Below are 20,448 nucleotides of genomic sequence, written 5' to 3' on the forward strand. Positions count from 1 at the left end.
TTAGGTTTTCTATTTTCTTTTGTAGCCAAGGATAACAAACTAGTAATAAGCAATTAGCATCCGAAATCAAAGACATTTTGAAATCACTTTAGTTCGGCGCACTGCACACGATCTCTGGAAAGCGCAAAAAGGGATGCAATGAATTAGCAAAGACACATACACTTTGCAACATCTTTGTCCCACTTTCCACCCCACACTCTGTATACAAAGAAATATCCCAGGGGTCCCCGCGAGATTCCCAGCACTAATCCCAAAGCCATATTTTGTATGCTTACTAGGCCATCCCCTGAAATCACATGTATGGATTTCCGGTATTCGGTTTCTGCCATACTCCTTTTCATAGGATCAGGCTAGGAGATGTGCAACTACTCCATTCCTGATCTATTTTCCTGTTGCCCACCCTGAGACCCAGTGATGTAAACAATCTTTCTTCATCAAGCATTTTGAGGAAGGCTACCTTAAGGTGCAGATTGAATGGGCATTTAAGCACTTGTTATGTTGTGTGCACATACTCCACAAGGTTTCTTGGTGTTGAGGTACAGAGAAGTAACTTGATCAAAGAACTTCATCGAGATTGCTCTAACAATGCGCTTGCCAAAATAACTAGGTCTTTAGTGCCTGGTTGAACCTCAAGTAGTCTGGAGACAGGCATATTAAGAGAGGAAAGGAGTTTCAGATCCGTGAAGGTAGCTCAGAGAATCTGATGCCACCAATCCTTCTCTTTTTATATTTGGGGATGGCTAGAAGATTCTGGAAAGAAGAGCAAAGTCTCCCGCTCAGGATGTATTTCATGAATCAGAATTTTATAAAAGAGGGGCCTTAAAAGTAATGCAACTATTTTAAAGATAATCCTTTGGTCTAGAGGGTGTAATGAAGGTCTCTTTAAAAAGTAGTAATGTGACAGTTTCTAGGCTTTTTATAGGTGGCACGTGTTGCTTGATTCTGAACAGTCTGGAGTCTAGAAAGTAAAAATTTTGGCAAGCCGATAGACAATTAGCACATTCAATCGGGAAATAACCAAAGCCATGAACACTTGGATCACTGTTTCGAAAGTAAGGAATCTGGGTATTTTTTTTAATCCTTTGGAGATATAAGAAACAGGACCGGATAACTCCTCCTAATCGAGATCTTAAAGATAGCTCATTATCAATATAGACCCCCAAAGTTCTGGCCGATTTCTATGGGGACGGCAGATATCCCATGTCGATGGGTCAAAAGGAGCCATACCAATAATGCAATTTACTGCGCATGAAGACAATCTCTGTTTTATCTGCATTGAGTTTGCGATAACTGCTGCTCATCCAGTCATGGATGAAACGCATCATATTTTTGAAATTATCCTTAGCGGGCCAAAGAGCCATCAAGCCTAAAGAGTAGTTGCAAATCATCTGCATAGTTGTAGATTGTGCAGCTCATGTTTCTCAATGCTTGGATGAGAGGACGGATGTAGATCTTAAAAAGGTGTGAGAATAAAGAGGAGTCTTATGGTACCCTGCAATCCAGATGTACTTCTAGTGCCTAAATGGGGCAAGTCAGACTGACTGGTTCTGATTTTTCAGGAAGGATTTAATCCTGTTCAAGGCTGAGCTGGAAAGCCCAGCGGCTTCAGCACAGTCCACCAATATATTAGGCTTGACCGTGTTGAAAGCTGCCGACTGATATAGGAGAACCAATGCAGAAGTGTATCCTTCGTCACACTCCTGACGCATATAATCTACCACTGACAAGTTAACTACCTCAGTGGAATGTGCAGGTCAAAAACCAGTTATCTACATCTAAGAATTGTGACTCCTCTAAATGAGAACAAAGACACTGTGCTACATGAGCTTCTAACTATTTTGCCAATAAAGGCAAAAGGGATGGGATGATAATATTTTAACAATAAAGGATCTCCTCCAAATTTCTTCTGAAGAGGAATTACAACTGCATCCTTAAAAGATCTGGACACATCCTTGGGATAAAGAAGAGTTAAGTAAGGGCAATGCAAGACCTGGGATTACTGAAAAAAACTGTTTAAGAACCCTATGAAGACAAGGGCCTTTTGGAAAGCCTGACTAGACCTTAGACAGTAGTTCAGAAAAGCATTCTTCGCTAATAGAAGGGAAGGTAGCTAAAATAGTAGGGTTCCAAACCTCTGAGTTAATAAACTTAACATATCGTAGAGATTTTGGGAAGTAGAAAAGAAAAGCGACAGTCTGTTGGGTTTGGATAATTCTGAGATAATTTAGAAAATGTCCTTTGATTTATTCGCAGATTATAGTATCCTGTTAGTAAAAAAGGGATATTTTTCCTGCAACAGCAAGACTTTATATTTCTTAAGATGCTTTTTAAAAATTGCTCTCTTTTTCGGGGGATAGTCTTCCTGCCATTTCAGCTCTGCTTGTTGTAATTTCAGCTTGGCTGATTACAATTCGTCTGAAAACCACCTAGCTGAATCATGGCATCTAACCACTTTTGATGTGCGTAAAAGGGTATGAGTGTTGCTAGCCTCGAGTAAACCAGAGGGCCATATCCTTTTCAACAGAGTGAATATCTTGATTCAAGCTTGGCATAGAGGCTACAAGGGAATCGCGAAAATGTTTCATGTCTACACAGGACCAATTACGTGAGTGTTTTATCAATCGTGGTTTACTCGGTTGAAGGTGTAACCCATCAAGGCTGAATTTAATGAAAAAATGGCCAAACTAAAAACGGGGAGTTGATCAGTTGTAGATTAGGTGACCAAACTTGGTCTAGAGTGTTGAAACACGTGGGCAATGCCATTCCATAAGTGTGGAAGGAACTTGCAGGACCACACGTGTGAAGAAAATTACCCACTGCCGTCTGACATCAAAGGCCAAGACCATGGTGCATTTTCCGAAGTCTGGCCGCAGTTAAGTACACTTGGTAAAGATATTTAAACTGAACAAGCTAATAAGTATTAGAAATGGCTATCTTTCTGTGAACCATAAGTGCTGACGTCCATTCTTCATCTTCTGAGTGGGCAATATCCTTTCCCCAAGCCTCACAAAGCCTCAAAAATATATCTAGATAGTTTATAACTGGGGTTCGATAGAAAGCGCAGATATCTTTCCTCTGTCAGAGGGATGGTTAATCTCACTTCGAGGGGGGTAACTTTGTGTAGGTCCGTCATGGTCTCCAAATACAAAGTAATTGGGTGAAGAAGTTGGAGGCCCCTATATTGGGATGGCAAGAGACCAAATACTTCTCGGATAAAAAAAACAAACCTGTGAGAGTACCATCAGGGGCCACATCTCCCAATAGAGAGATCTCCAAGTGATTCTTATTCCTCAAAGCCTATTAGTGCTTCAACCTCAGGAAGGGCACTGCCCATCCAGGTACGTCCTACCCCCCCCCCCCCCCCCCTTCTTGTGACTCCTGATTTGTGTATTAGAGGACTTGCATACCCTCATCTAATTATTAATGACTATCATGTGTAATGGCACTCAAGGTCTGTACTAGTTAAGACTCCATCGTAGGTGCATTTCTAGCATTTAGTCATTTAAACTCGAAGGGCGTCCATCCACTCCGCAGGAAGGACCAGAGATGTTGTGTCTGAAGAGGTCTACGGGGGAGGTGGGGTGGGGTAGTAGTTTTGTAATTTATATAAACTTTTAGGAAGAGTTATCATTTTTAGTAGAGCTGCCCATCCCAATGTAGACATAGGTAAAGACGTCCACATTTATCTTTGCATGTTTTTGCTAGGAAAGGTAGGATATTTACATTAGGGGCCACCCCTTTTCTACATGCCAGGTTTACTCCTAAGTATTTAGTACCAAGTGTGGTGACCCTCTTGGACTGAATTCAGTCCAAGCAATGTATTCACTGTTGCTCTCATTTTTTAATGCGTTAAAAGCAATATTAACATTTCTAAATGTAAAATATTATTCAGAATTACAACCTATTGATTTAAAATATTTTTATTAAAAAATAAATTTATGACCAGTACCCAGGGAATCTACTTCTCCCCAAACTACTCCTCTTTATTTATTAATGGCTGCATTGCTGTAACTTCTTTCTGTTTAATATATCTGTTTAATATATCTGATGTAATAAAAGTAAAAAAATTCCTGTGCACTTTGGGTTGTTAAATGTTTTTGTTTTTTTTAACAAAGGATTACTTTTTTTAATTGTAGGTTCAGAAAAGACATTCCAGTGGAAGTATGGACGACCGGCCTTCGCTCTCTGCGCGGGATTATGTAGAGTCTTTACATCAGAACTCAAGAGCGACGTTACTGTTTGGCAAAAACAACGTCATGGTGCAGCCTGTATGTCTACTGCTAATCACTCTTACTACCTTGCTTGTGTATAATATTCTGTAATAGCTAAGTGCTAGTGAATAACTTACGTTTTTGAAAGTAATACTGCATTCTCCCACAAATATTATGTTTTACTGTGTCTTCCTACCAACAGTGAAGAAACCCCTTCAGGTTTGCTTGAGTGAGACGTTTTATTTTAATACGCATGTAAATCGTGTAGCATGAAATTGCCACCAGAGATGTGATAACATGTTTAGCATCATCTTCGAAGGCTGGTACTTTATGATACTCCTGCCCATGGATTGTCAGCAAGCCTGTTTAATTGTCAATGCATTTCTCTATCCTATCCCTGTAAAATGTTTTTTGGACAAACTTAGAATATACTTGAAATCCTTTGTGAAGTCCTCAAAAAAATTACACAGCATTCCCAAACCTATAGGCTTGGCATTTAAAAAAAAATCCATGCATGTATCCATAACTGTGCACATGCAGACAGAGCGTGGGCTGACACGGCATTAATCACAATTCCTCCCCATATTCTCATTTAGGTTCGCCATGAATGGTGCTGAAGCTCCATTGATGCAACCCCTAAAAAGGAAATTGCGTTTCAGTTCTCTTCCTTTAATTTGTTATGCTTGCTTTAGGCAATTTTAATACAGAACGTTGACATATGACAGTTCCCTAGATCCAGTTTCACTTTTTATAAGACAGCTTGATGATTGACATCACATCAATATGAGACACTGTTAGCCTTGATCATTACGGAATGACAACGTTTCATCTACTACGCATGCTCTTTTTTTCAAATAAAAAAAATCTACATGAAGCAATATAGAAATATTAGTTAAAACATGTATGCACTGCAATGGCAAATATTGACAGTAACATATTATATTTACCCTTTAAATCTACAAATAAACGAAAGTGAACATTATCTTTTTTCCCTTTTCCACGATTTTTAAGACTGAAAATGCACACTTTCATGCTAATAGGAGGGTGATCTCAGTGTCACTGATTAGTTCGAAATACTAGTAAACTCCATTGGTGTGGCATGCTTATCCAGTTCATTTCTTCTCCTGCAAATGATTTCTTAGACGTCGTAGGAAGACAAAAGACGTTCCCGGCCATAAGACCTCGTGTATTTGCTACATATCCCCTGCAGGCTTTCATTATTTTTTAATTTAAGTATAATTCACAGATAGAAAGAAACCGGCCTATTCGCTTGTTATATCATAGATACCTTCCGTTAGGAGCAAAAACAAATTCATACATAGAGCATTTATTAGTATTTATTGTTTTGGAAAGGTTTTATTTGCAACTTATTCTCCCATTTATTTCACTGCCCACCACCCTGCCTGTCACAGATGAAGGTGGATGCCTGAAATAGTATACAGAAGGGCTCTACCACTTGCTTAAATAATTTCCCTCGAAGTTCGATACTATTTTCAGCATATGGATTTTGAATTGAGCGTGTAGCACAACTCCTAAAGTGTACTTATTTAGTACAAGGTTTGTTTAAAAAAGAACAAATTTTTTCCTTCAGTGATTTCAAACAAATTCTTAGAATAAGATCAAAATGTCAAAGATGTTACAAGACGTTCGCATGCCATGCTGTCATTGAAACACTAGGCAAATTGCTCAATGAAAATTGTTTTAAAAAAAATGTTACAAGACATTTTAAGACTTTTTTAACAATGTTTGTTCTAGTTTTCCTCAAGCAGAACAATGGGGAAAAAGGTGAAGGGCTATTAAACAACCCAAAAAGGGCAGGATAGCCATGCAACATGCTAGCACCATATTTTTAAGAAATCTTTATGATCCTTGTGGTAACTACTTTGATTAATGTACTACAACTCTTCATAAACTGAATCACAAATAATTGCACTTAGACTGAAGGGCATGTAAGAGACAACCAGAGCTAAACCTTCAAAATGTCTTAGATTCTATTGCAAAGAAACACATTTATATATCATACTATCGCACCCTTATGGCACTGACATTTCTTAGTCTGAGGAAAATCCACGATCATATTTTTTATCTGTTTATACCAGCTCACCAGTACCAGCTGTGTAATTCTTATAATAGACATGCTGTTGAAATGTGGGTCCAATTATCAGGACTTAAAGGGTGCATGTGCATCTTTTTCTAACATTAAGGTCCTGATCTAGATTTTGGTGGACGGGTTACTCGGTCACAACGGTGATGGATATCCCGTCCGCTAAAATATAAATCCCATTTTATCCTATGGGATTTATATTTTGGTGGAGGGGATATATGTCACTGCTGTGTCCAGAGTAACCTATACGCCAAAATCTAAATCGGACTCTTAATTTTTGTGTATGTCTATTTAATATAATTTGGGCTCTGGGGGAGGAGCCAGTTATAGCATATCACACACCACTACTGTTAAGCTGCATTATAAAATCACTTAATCTGTTCCCATCCTAAACTATAAAAAAGGTTTAAATATATGTTCTTTTTCATATTGTTTTAGAGAGATGACATGGAAGCCATCCCAGGATATCTGTCGCTACATCAAACTGCAGAGACCATGACATTAAAGTGGACTCCAAATCAACTGATGAATGGCTCAGTGGGGGATTTAGATTATGAAAAAAGGTGATGGAATCCCCTTAAAATAAATATTTATTACCATGTTTATTTTCTCTATTACTAAATGTATTTGTCCACATAACTGTTGATTAGGAAGTAATGACAATGTGTTGGAAACAAAATTGTAGTATATACTTCTTCCCAATGAGGAGAGCTAGAGGAATTAGTATAAGACATCTGGTGACTGATAAGATGCAGCGATCGCTGCCCAGGAAGAGGAAACCTCATATTTGTCCCACCTACCTAGGTTTCTGCCTTCAAAGGGGAATAGTCAGGACCATACAAAGTTTGGCCTTGAATGGTGTGATGGGCATGTCTGGCCAGGCAGAAAAACACTTTTGTGGCCAGCTTGGAATTTCTGTGCAGTGGTTCAGAGAAGCAGACCGCATGGACCAATGTTGACTGGTACCAGTCCTCATTCCGTTGCCCTGATGATTGTAGATCAAAATATGGTGGTTAAAAGAAATGCCATCTGACAGAAATATTGTGTCCTAAATACCACTTTCAAAAATATCGTCCAATTGTGACCATTCTGCCATTGTGCGAAAGTGGGACAGTTGCATGCTGCAGCAAAGGGATGCTTATACACATATTATATGCCTAAGGAACGTATGCACTTTGAATAGCTATCTGTTGTTCAAAAACGTGCAGATTTGCGAACGGTCTGGCTTTCCAGCTGAGAATACTCCTATCAGTATGCTTGGTGAAATGCAATACAAATGCGAGTCAAAAGTTTAATAAAGATTGGAAATCGAGTACCTTCAGAAAACTAAAAACTCGTTCCTGGGCAAAAATGGGGCCAGCTGTAATATTTGCTGGTTGCATAATACTATTCGATGTTTGCGACTAATATTTTTGAGACCAGTAAATATTTTTACGAACTGACCTTTGTACCATTAGGTCATTGAATAAAACAGAATCAGATTAAATCACAGTTTGACCAACAAAATTATTTGTGACAATCTAATTGCTACAATCACACAGATAGTGGCCTTTAATGGTCAGCAGGCCACCATGTCTTTGATTGACATACAAGTAAACATTTTAATTTTTTAACTCGCCCTGCTCCTCTTAAAAGTAACTGGGCTGGATTAAAATAAAAAAGTGATCTTTTTTAAATTGTAAGTTACCAGTGTTTCTCTGGCCCACTGCTACATCTTTATTATCGTGTTGTATTTATTTTTCTACAGTCATAAAGGGGAATGGGTTTCAATTGGACCTCTTCCCCTTATGCGAATGGATTACCACTTCCTTTGAGGTGTCTGAAAAAATTTCATGTTTTTGACTGAATTTCTATTGCATAAGATACCAATTCGGTATTTAGAAAGCACATCTACAACACTTCCTTTCCAGATAGCGAATCTGTATCTATTGTAAATCCCATTTTAGAAGTTGGTAAAACCTTTCTGAGTCCTAAAATGGGATTAGGCCATAGGAAAAATCATTTAAATGGTTGGCCATAGGAAAAAAACATTTAAATGGTTGTAAACACCGGATCGGAGTATTTGCGACCGTGAAAATGCTTAGCACATCTGGTCCATAGTTCCTTTACTGAGAAAAATGAAAGGTGTTATTTGAGGTGAAAATGTGTTTGTACAGTTTTTTTAACTGACAACTGATATGTGGAGACAAGGTTCATACATTTCCAACATATATTTAGAACTGATATCTGAGTGATAATTGGCAGTTAGTGGTGGACACATTACTGACGTTATTTCCTTGGTGCCATAGGACATTTCCGGGTGTGGATAGTGTTTATTGTCTCATTTGGAGGCCATTCATCATCTAGATCATTGGTATTTTCACAACTACTGCATCTGCGGCTTCAGCCTGTGAGATTGATGTAAGTTGACTTTTGTCTGGTTTCTTAACCAATAAGGTCAACTGGAGTAGTAGTTCCTCTGTCTAGGCTAAGGGATACCTCTGTGGTCTGTGTCCTGCTATTGTGAGAGCTATTTAACATGCGAGTTGAATGTCAGAAAACTGAGTAGAAAAAAAGGTTGTACATATATATTTGCTATTCTTAACTCCTCATATAAATATATGGTAACATCATGTATATTTTTTGCCTTCTTAGAGTTATTCCAGTTAAGCAACTATCTACAGTCCAAACAGCAAGGTGCTAGAAACATCATTCTTTTATTCCTATGGTAGTGGGATGCCCAGGCGTAGTGGTCTATTTAGATAATTATTTCACATCTCCTACTCTGACTGTGTTCCGTGTATTGGCGTGTAATGAGAATTTGCCTAGCCGTGGTGCTGGTAAGTTCCAATTCTATTAAGGACTCGGAGGCGAGGATTATGCCTTACTTTCTTCACTTTATTTCTCACAGCAGCAAGAAAAACATGTAAAAAACTACTTTTCCCATGAACATCAGGGAAAAAACAGGAAACTGAACAGTAAGTCCTTTCTCAGTCTCTATGCACCGGCAGCAACCATCATGCCTTGCAACCACTTCCTCTTTCTTCGCGCGAAGCACTCTGTCCGTCAACTTCACGCATCCTGTTTCGGTCCATCAGTCCCTGGAAGAAAATATCAGAGTCAGGACCCGATCTCACAGAACATCAGGTACATAACACAAATCAGGTAGGAACAGTACCATTAAGAACTGCATGAAAACCACGTAAATAGATTACTTACGGTCCATACGGGGAGGGGTCACTTCCAGGAAGTCCCAGGGGGGGATAATCCTCGCCTCCGAGTCCTTAATAGAATTGGAACTTACCAGCACCAAGGCTAGGCAAATTCTCATTCTATGGCAGGACCGGAGGCTTCGGATTATGCCAGTTCAAAGCTTATCGACCCCAAGCCTAGCCACTTCTATTACTGGCTTAAAATAAAACCTCTTGAAGGTGGAGTCCGAGGACCAGTCCGCGGCCCTCATCAGGTCCTCCAACCGAGCCCCCAGCGCAAAGGCTTTCGAGGCCATGGCTCCCCTAGCTGAATGAGCACCAAACTGTTTTGTGTCAATCCCCGCCTCCTGCATCACCCAACGCACCCATCTGGCGATGGTTGGGGAAGAAACAGCCTTGTACGGTTTCCGTAGGGCAATCAGTAATTGTCGCTCACCCGGAGGGCGAGTATCCTCAGTCATATCCTCATATGCACGGAGGCACTGCACAACACACAGCTTTGGGGAATCCGGGAAGGCCGGATACGAAATAACCCTCGTAAGGGTCTTGGTCCTCCTGCTGACCGTAAAGGACACCCCTTCATGGGAGAAAGTCCGCGCTGAAACATCAAGCGCCCGCACGTCGGAGACTCTTCTGCAGGAAATCAGACTTAATAGCATTGCCAGTTTAGCAGAAAGCTCCTTGCGGGACAAAAACCTATTCGGTTGCCAGGATAGAAACAAATTCAAAACCCTGTTGACATCCCAGAGGACTGAATACCTCGGTTCGGGGGGCAACGAGAGGCGAACCCCTCTCAACAGTCTACAAACCAGAGGGTGCTCCCCAATCGGGGAACCCTGAACCAGGTCATGCCCCGCCGAAATGGCCGAGCGGAAGGTATTGAGGGACCTATAGGCCAAGCCCTCATCCACCAAGTCGGCCAGGAAATTAAGGACAAAGACTACATCCGCCCCCACGGGATCGAGACCCCTTCGCACACACCAGCGACGCCACCTGTGCCATGTAGACCGGTATCTCTTGGTGGTGCTGTCCGCCCATGCCTTTGAGAGCAGATCCTCTGCCTTTCCCGAAAGGCCTGGGAGAGACCAGCGACGCCGGAGATCCGCCATGCCATCAGCCTCAGTGAACCGTCCTGAACCAACCTGTGGGGATTCCCGTCCGGGTTCAGGAGAATGTGAGGAGAGTGGGGGAGTAGGATTGGAAAATCCCAAGAAAGTTCCAGAAGAACCGGAAACCAGACTTGAGACCTCCAACAAGGAGTGATCATCACCACCTGCGCTGACTGACGGCGCAACAACGCCGACACCCTCGTGATCATGGAGAACGGGGGAAACGCATAACCCTGTTCGCTCGACCAGTCCTGGAGGAACGCATCCGTCGCCTCCGCCGACGGGTCTAGGCGCCAGCTGAAATATCTCGGCAGTTGATGGTCCAGCCGCGAGGCGAACAGATCCACCGAGAACGGGCCCCACGGGCCATCAGTTGGGAGAATACCTCCGGGTCCAGCTTCCAAACGCTGGCATCCAGGAGATGGCGGGAGTGCCAATCTGCCACCTCATTCTGGCGGCCCGGCAAATACTCCGCCGTGACCGAGACCTGATGGTCCAGGCAGAAGTGCCAGAAGTCCTGCGCTAGATCCGCTAGCATCTTGAATCTGGTGCCACCCAGATGGTTGATATATCGGACTGCAGACACGTTGTCCATCCGTAGAAGAACACACGACTGCACCCGCTCCTTGGTCCAGCACTGGGCCGCAAAGGAGCCTGCCAGCAATTCTAAGCAGTTGATGTGTAAAGACTGCTCGTGGGGAGACCAGGCGCCACCGGTGGAGAACTCTCCGCACCGGGCCCCCCAACCTGCGCGACTGGCGTCCGACTCTATTACAATGTCGGGAGCCGACCCAAATATGGCACGACCATTCCAGGCCTCCATGTGCGTCAGCCACCAGCGCATTTCGTCCCTCACCTCCGCAGACAGCGGGATCAGCTGCGAGTACGTGAGGCCCTGCCTGAGGTGGTACGCCTTCAGCCGCTGCATCGCCCGGTAATGGAGCGGCCCCGGGAAGATGGCCTGAATCGAAGATGACAACAGGCCCACAATCCGTGCTAGATGCCGCAACGAGACCATTGACTTCGCCAGAGTCTGGCGCAACTCGTGGCGAATCTTGCACATTTTCCGTGCGGGGAGACTCAAGGTAGCCGAAACCGAGTCTATGCTGAAACCAAGGAAGGTTGCGCACTGAGCTGGGACCAGGAGGGATTTCTTCTCGTTTATCACAAACCCTAGACCCTGCAACAGGTCCACTGCAAACTGCAATTGGGCCCTCAAGCGCTTCGGACACTGGTCCATGAAAAGCATATCGTCTAGATACACTATCAATCTGACACCGCGAGCCCGTAAGGCTTCTACCACGGGGTGGAGTACCTTTGTGAAACACCACGGCGCGGAAGAGAGCCCGAAGGGCAGCGTGATGAACTCGTACACCTGTCCTTCCCACTTGAATTGGAGGAAACGGCGGTGAGGAGGGAAAATCGGGACCGCCAGGTAGGCGTCCTTCAAATCGAGCCGGACCATCCAATCGGCCGGCCGCAGCACATCCCGCAGGAGGTGGATTCCCTCCATCTTCAAATGGCTGTAAAATTAGCCACTCGTTGAACTCTTTGAGATTGATAACCGGACGGCGGCCTTCATCTACTTTGTCGACTAAGAAGAGATTGCTGAGGAAGCCGTCCGGGTGTTCGCATGCGCGGCAAATCGCCCCTTTGTGAAGGAGGGCGGAAACCTCGTCTCGCACCAAAGCCGCATCGCGCTGCGAAAAGGTAATGGGGCGCGGACGCTGGGGCTGCTGGGGACGGCCATGGAATTCCAGCTGAAAGCCCTGAACCGTCTGTAGTACCCAGGCGTCCTTGGTAAGGGAAAGCCATGCAGGGAAGAACTGCGCCAGGCGGCCTCCCACCCGTAAAGTCGCAGAAGGCAGAACACTCACCTCGTCCACCTTGTTGTTGGCCTCGATAGACACCACGTCCTCTGAACTTCTGACCCCTAGTGGGGTAAAAGTTATTGAACTTGGAGCCATGGTCCTGTCCATGTCCACGTCCGGAGCCTTGGCCTCTGTCGGAGGGAGCGCCCCGGCCGAACGAGCGGCCCCTGCCTCGTCCGGCCCCTTCGAAAACCCGAGGGGCAAACACCTTCTTTATGTTGGACTGGGCCCGGTCCAAAGACGTAAACGTCGTAACGAACTTGCCCAATTCCTTAATAAAAGGATCGCCGAATAAACCGCCCTGCGCCACGGCGCCCGCCTCCGAAGAAGCGAGGTCACCCAGTCTGGGGTCGATTTTGATTAGCAGCGACCTCCTCCTCTCAGTAGAGAGCACGCAGTTAGCATTTCCGAGGAACACGATGGCCCGCTGCGCCCAATTTGAGAGCACCTCTGGGGAAATGGCGTCCCCCGACACCTTAGCCTCCTCCGCCATGTTGAGGATTTTAGTCAAGGGGCCCACAGCGTCAAGCAGCTTGTCCTGGCATGTGCGCCAGGACCGGTCGATGCCCATTCGGGGGTCTTTTACAAATTTCGCCAGGAAAGTGGCCATTTTGGGGTCTATATCTGGGGTCATGGCCACTTTCCCCTCTAGGGAAGGTCTGGGACACTCCGCCCTAAGACGGCTGCGAGCGTCCTTGTCCACCGGCTTACAGAGACGGTTCGCTACATACGCAGCCACCTTGTCACCCGGCACCCATTCGGAGGAGCGCGGGTGAACGATCTCGTCCGGGTCCAACATGTCTGAAGGGGCCGCGGACGTAGAAGGCTGCTTGGAAGGCAGCCACGATCTAGAGGAACAGGCCTCCTCCTCCTCCGAATCCGGAGAGTCGTCATCCTGCCTTGGCTCTGGGGACATGGTACAGGGAGTAACCGGAGCGACAATCGCCGGCTGAGCGGGAACAGGTAGCGGTTCCTCAAGCGCCTTGAAGGCGTGCCGGACCTTGTCAAAGGCGACAGGATCGATCCCCTCAACGCACGCCTTTTTAGGCGGGGGGGGAAGCGTTGACGGGGAAGGATCCGAGCTCGGAGTCGGCGCCGGAATGAGGGCCGCAATTTTTGCGTACGCCTCGTCCAAACGTGCCGTCAGGCGTTGCTCAAGCGGCTCCATAGCCTGATCCACCGCTTTATAAATGGAATCGTCCACCGCCTGTTAGAAATCCTCGTCCCAGGCGGCATAAGAGAGAGGGTCTTCCTCATGGTACCGGCCTGGCTCTCCCTGCATGATGAGTTAAATTAGGCTCCACAGGAGAGAGTTACAGCGCAGCCAATAACAAGACCCCTAAGGGCACAATATGGATCTGGGCAACCCAGAGGATGTGGCGGCCCAAAGGCACAAATTACGGGACTAGCCCAGGGAACGCACGGCCCTCTGCTTCCTAGGGCGCTACCCAGCAAGCGTTCCCAAGCGCTGCGCACCAGCGCCAATTACGACCCGGTGAGGGTGTTCAATAAACCAAATACAACCCACTCGGGGCGTCAGAATTGAAGGGAAACCTAATTTCGACCCCGGAGGGTGTCAGCACTGGGTAGCAAGGGACAGCGCCAAAGCTGCAGAGAAACGCGAACTAAAGCGCGCCTGACGCAGAGAAAGCGCTGCCTCCTAGCGGCGCTCCTAGCGCACCGCACTCTGCTGGGGTTGCAAATCGCGTAAGGAGCGCAGGAGCGTCCCGCGATGCCAAAGGGGACCTGTAGGGGTCGCAAAACCAGCGCTTAACCACAAACAACGCGTTGCCCACAGAATCCCACAAAAACCCAGGAGAAGAGAGAAAAAACCACTTAACTTGCTGCTGAGCAGCGAAGAAAGAGGAAGAGGAAGTGGTTGCAAGGCATGATGGTTGCTGCCGGTGCATAGAGACTGAGAAAGGACTTACTGTTCAGTTTCCTGTTTTTTCCCTGATGTTCATGGGAAAAGTAGTTTTTTACATGTTTTTCTTGCTGCTGTGAGAAATAAAGTGAAGAAAGTAAGGCATAATCCAAAGCCTCCGGTCTTGCCATAGAATTGAATGATGAAGTAAAGCAGTGAAGGGCCAACACCAAATTTGATTAACTTTGCCACAACTTGTTAACAATTTCAAATGCCACACAAAAATGGTCAAAACTAGCACATAGCTTGTACGAGTCATGGGGACTTGTGGGTTTGTGTACAGTCAATGAAATGGAGAAGACAATCTGTTCTTTCGTGTTTCATTTTAAACCTGACTGAGGTAGCTGACAATGTTGCATTTGAGTGCACCCACTAATGTAATTCACTGAGAAAATGTTTGCGATGTCTGTAATTGTTTGCAATGTCTGTAATTTTAGGGTTTTTTATGATCATCTTTTAAACAATTGATGGGATTATCGATTCTTGAATGCTTGCAGAAGAGATTGTGGGCCTGATTACGATGGTGGTGGGACCACCACCGTCAGGCCATCAGTGGCGGTCCCACCACCATCAGCCCATGCAGGACCGCCAGCCGCATTTGAATGGCAGGCAGATGGTGGGCCGGCGCAGAGATCATCGGCCACGCAACTGATGGGCTCAAGGAGGCAGTCGGACCGTTAGACGGTCTGCAACCCCTGCAATGTTGGCCGTGCAGGCACCACTTTAGGTATAATAATAACCCTTTCCGCTGGCCATTTCATGGCGGTTAGCCCACCATGAAAAAAGCTGGAAGAAAGTGACTTTGGGGTCCCTTAGCGGGCCCTCCTTCCCCACTGGCCCTCTGCCATGGTCCCTTGGGGGCACCTATGATGACCCCCTAAACATCCCTGTACCATGTGGCAGGCACCACATGGTGCCTGCCACATAGTGCAGGGATGTATGCAAACATGCCTGGTAGCATTGAGGCGTGTGGTACAGCCCTTTTTCTGGCCCCAGCACAAGCCTCAATGCTACCAGGCATGTTTCCGACCGCCTCCATGGCAGTAGTATCGTAATCTGTCTTGTAGAACCGACAGGATTGGGGTCGGACGCTCGTCCGACTGCCATCCTATGTTCTTATACATTGGCATTAACAATTTTGTACAAAACACTGAACTGCTGTTAAATTGGGCCTTGGGCAGGTCATTTTGGCAAGGGCACAACTCGATTTAGCACTGTTGATAGCAGTTTGTATCTTGCATTCAGTAATTTTAAAGAGGTCTAATGATAAGTGATGTCACAAGACATCTCAAAACGACAACAGCCGTCACCAGCAAAGCATCATTCTACACCACTTGCTATTGGTGATAGTTAGCAATGAAGGACTGGGCAAATAACTTTTTTCTGCACTGGAAGTCCCCTTTAAAGCCCTAAGGCAGGGTGTACCCACAATTCAGTGACTTTATGAGGTGGGTTTACAAGCTTTGACTACGTATTCTTCCCATGCTGTAAGCAATGTAATAACTGTTTTAACTTTAAATCAGTCATCCTTTGCATTGCTCAAAATTTCCCAAATTCATGTATCCTTTTTATTTAATACATTATGTAGGTTACCTTAATATTATCAATGTGAAATTGGTTAACTAGTCAGATTTCTATGTTGTATTTGTTTGTAGTCTTTCTTAATTTTCTCCTTGACGTTGTGTTTTTGCAGTGCTTTATGGGTGGCTTTAAGATCTTTGCTAAAAAACATTTTGAGTGCGTAAAGACAATGGTCAGATTAGGCTTTATATTAGGACATGCCATACCCATTCCTTTCCTGATTACGAAAGCTAAATAAACAAACATGATTTCAAGTATTCTTCCCAAATCCTTTTCATTTAATTACTTTATTTGATAACAATTTAAAAATAAAATCAAGTGTCTAGGGGTGAGTAAAAGGTGGTTTTACCAGCCTTTGTAAAGTGGGGTAGTGTCATCCTTTGATTAAAACATTTATTGGAATGGTAAATGAAAATGCTTCCCAAAGCCCACAACTCTATCTTGTTGTGCATTTAGCATACTGAAAGAGAATTATGGCCATTAGAATATTTACACAATTAGAGGATAATTCATCCTTAAGGGCTGAGAATTTTACTTTTGATTTAAACATCACAGGAACAATATCGATATTTAAAGTTAACAAATGAGCAACAATGTTGCCAATGTTTAAATACTTGCTTATAACTTAATGGTTGCATTAGAAAAAAAATCTTGATGTATTGCTAAAGTGGAAATCGATGTGCTTATTAAAGAGGCAAACTAACCACTTACTTACTTTGTGAATGGGTTATGTTTTCTGAATGGAAAAGATCCGATATAATCTGATGAAGTGTTCATCAGAATTTTCAAAGATTTTCTTAATATCCTCATAAGTTCCACGATGAGCAAATTGAACCTTTGCAATAGCTCTTCTGATGTGGGCTATCTCCCTATGGATTACTCCCTTGACTAGCTCCCAGACGTCATCTGTTTGCAGTGTTCGAAGCAGACTCCTATCACTCACTTCTGCCAAACCAACTTTGCATGTCATGTTGTTTTTAATAGCAATGCTATGTTGTTTCCAGTTTATACAAAACGCTACATTAGTAGTGTGCCGAAACAATCTAACATTGAACAGTTTGCACCCATGGTGTTAAAGTACATCACATTTGTGTTTATTACTTTTTTGGTTTGTGTGATACGTTGTGCTGGATAAACTAAACCCACTCTTATTTACCCTGTCTTGAAAAATATTTTGGGTTATAAACTTCTGAATGTTTCCATGTTGCTTTACAGGATTCAATGTTATCCATATTATTAACTAGTTAGTTGAAAAAATGCCCACCGTGTCACTCCCGGCAAAATGAGCTTGATTTCTCAATAATTTATTAATCTGCTTTCTCTTAAATGTATCCTATACACTGCTTGAAGTATAATATGGAATAAAGTAAGTTATTGGTAGGAGTTGTTCATATTTATACACACGGGAAAACATACTCTATTGTTTTTCACCAATTCCCCTAATGTGTGAAGTGATATTTTATCTTAGCTACCTAATAAAGGGATTGTGGCATTCATAAGAAACTGTTCATGGAAGATTGTCTTGCTGACTGTATAAATGTATTACTACTCTGATGACGTTATCAAATTAACATTATTTGTTGATTGAGTAGATGCTGACGAGAATGCTTTATGTGATTTCAAAGAGGTAATCCCTGGGATTTCTCTTTCTAATTATTAAATATTTTAAGGACTTTGTTTCATTTTGTGATTTTCTTTAACCTTTTCCCTTTCTTCTTTCTGTTAAGGGTTTCTAACATATTCTGTAAATTTGTCCCAGACATATCGGAAAGAAGCAGTGATTGATGTAATTATGTAATTCCATTTTCTTTCTCTAAGGTTTAATTTGTGTTTTTTCTAGTGCTAAAGAGTTTTCACTAACAGTTCTGCACCTTATCTTAGGTAGATAATGAAAAACCGTCTTCCAATCAGACTTCATAGTTTGCAGGTTTTCAGGAAACTCCTACAGTTTATTAAAAATTGGAGAACACAAGTACTATTTAAAGACTGTGCCTCATCCTTTGGAACTAATATGCTGCTAATTGTTGTCAATTTATAGTCTATGACTGCAATGTGAGGATATTACTTCTTGTATAGTTGGTGATGTGACTTTCAGTTGATTGCACTTGTAAGACAGTAACCGCTGCATCTACGTTTTACATGTGTTTATGTTTAGCAATATAAGATATCTTAGGGGAGTTTTTTCAAACAATTTTGAGGCATAAGCAAAGGGGGCTTAAGTGCCTTTAATTCATCAGAGTTTAATCATTCTGATTCATGCTTAAAGGGTTGTAAGAGATTGTGTTTACCCAAGGGAAACAGAAGTTAAAGTGTAATGGTTTGATTCCTCACAGTGGAATTAATCACGTGTTTACTGGTGGATAGAGTGTATTCTTTAATTAAGGTGGGTAAGACTGACATTGGTTGGCCAGTAAGGTCAAAAAATCGCACAGTGACAAAGTACGTTCTGCTGGTCTTAACTGATGGTCCCGCCTTTTAATGTTACAGCTTGCCAGTCGCTGTAAGATATATGATCTGAATCAAATTACCATCTTATTTTTGTTTACTACTGACATTTTCCCCAATTACGTTTTTAAATATAAAAAGTTATCTCGTGTTTTATTGTCGTCAATAAAAGTTTGTTGAGCACTCTGATTAGATGGGTTTTAACTAAAGCTTCTTATCTTAAAGTATTTATGAATAGTTTCAGATGTGTTCCATACAGTTGCAATGTCTGTACTAAACCTGTGACTAGTCACTGAATTAGTATTTTTGTTATAGTTTTGGCTTGTTCAAACTTGTCCAATTTTTTTATCTAGCCTTTTTATTTCATATAGTTGAGCCGAAGGACATAGTGTCATTATTATTACAACAGGGAAGGACTCGTGTTCATAAAGGTTTTTTTTTTTGTTTGGGATAATTTTATAGGTTTTCTTTATACCAAAACATATATAGGTCAAACAATGTTCATGCAGGCCATCCCAAAGAATCCCTCTAGTCCCACCCGGTTTGTCTGCGCCCTCCCATCCCGCCCCTGGATGATGAAAACTGAGATTGCAGTCGCCTGTAATGGCAGTCCACTAATCACTCGTCGAAACATTCCCTTCCCTTGGGACAGGGAAGTCACTGCGGAGTCACCCCCTTTTCGTGGCTTCGCCTGCCTGTTCTTGTAGTCTGTGATGCACTCTCTATGCTCCCCAGACTGACAAATTTTTTAAGGCAACCTTTGACACTCTTAAACCACTCTCTCCACCTCTATACACCTGTTTATTTCCTCCCACCACATGTTCTCATGGGTACTTGTGCCGGCCCCCATGTTCTAGCCAGATCCTTTTGCCATCGCAAAACCTAGTGTGCAAAACAGCGATTGCCTTTGGGAGATGCTGACATCATTGGGCATGGCCAATATAATCAGTCGGGGTTTCCTGGGCATATTCACACTAATCACTGCCTCTGTTTCTGTGACCTTCCCCCCCCCCCAATATGCTCGCACCTTTGGGCAGTTCCATAGCCTGTGTAAGAACGTGCTGTCTTCTATCTCACATCAGAGGCAAGTGGAGCAGTTATAGTAGGACCTATGAATGCTGTTGAACTGGATCATCCTCATTCGACCTTAGGGTAACCTGGGGTGGTTCTGGCAAGCACCTCCTCTCTGATCTCCTATATACATAGTGGAGAAAAGTCCGCTGTTGCATTGTTGCTCTCTCTATCCTATCAGCCATCATGTCGCCATGTGTTAATGACATGTAGGTGCCCTGTGGTACGCTCACATGTCGAGCATTGCAAACCACCCATTATCGACCAAGCTGTACAGTGTCTTTAGAGACATTCGTGGTGTACCCCCATCCCAGAGGTGTGTGTGTAGCATTTTGCCTATTCTAGTTTATGGAAGTACTTGTCCTTTACATAGAATGGAGTGTTCTGTAGCACATAAAACAAACTGGGCAAGGTAATCATATTGTAGAGGGCAGCCTCACCAATTATCGTAATGGGAGTTTGCGTCATCGGTCTGCATCTCTATGGAAGTTTCATAGAACTCTGGCCTGATTGAATTCCAAGAAGTGCTATTTAGTCAACCTGACTTCTATACCATGGTATTTGAAGTGAGAGGCTTTTTGTCGGCAGTTCCCCATCACCCTGTCTAAGCTGTCCCAGTCTCCGAGTTGGTAAATGATGGATTTCTCACAGCTTATGTTGTATCCTGCGTATGTCTCATACATGAGTCTGTCCAGCTGCAGTTGTAGCTGTAGCTGTCTCAGATCCAAGCATGTCACCCTTTTAGGTATGAATCCTGTCTGTTCCGGCTGTACTAAGTCTGAGATCACTCCTTTCTCTACTTTCTTGCTGCGGTTAACAGGTTTAGCAGGAGGGGGTCAAGGAGAGAGACCAGTCGCTTATAAAGTTCCACTGGGAGCCCATTGGCTTCCTCTGTTTTCCCCGATTCCATAGCCAACACTTACTCTCCGATCTCTTCAGTT

General features: G+C 43.6%; 1 protein-coding gene across 1 annotated transcript in view; it reads left to right on the plus strand.

The window, feature by feature from the left end:
• LOC147665634 (small G protein signaling modulator 1-like) overlaps positions 1-20,448 on the plus strand; it is a 518,897-nt gene that overhangs the window by 107,031 nt on the left and 391,418 nt on the right. Inside the window, exons 4-5 of the mRNA XM_086949626.1 lie at positions 4,137-4,268; positions 6,754-6,878. Coding sequence (XP_086805752.1) covers positions 4,137-4,268; positions 6,754-6,878 — 257 coding nt within the window. The remainder of the gene's footprint in view (positions 1-4,136; positions 4,269-6,753; positions 6,879-20,448) is intronic.

The sequence above is a fragment of the Lissotriton vulgaris genome, unplaced genomic scaffold (assembly GCF_964263255.1).
Source record: "Lissotriton vulgaris unplaced genomic scaffold, aLisVul1.2 SCAFFOLD_1463, whole genome shotgun sequence".
In the NCBI taxonomy this organism is placed as follows: Eukaryota; Metazoa; Chordata; class Amphibia; order Caudata; family Salamandridae; genus Lissotriton; species Lissotriton vulgaris.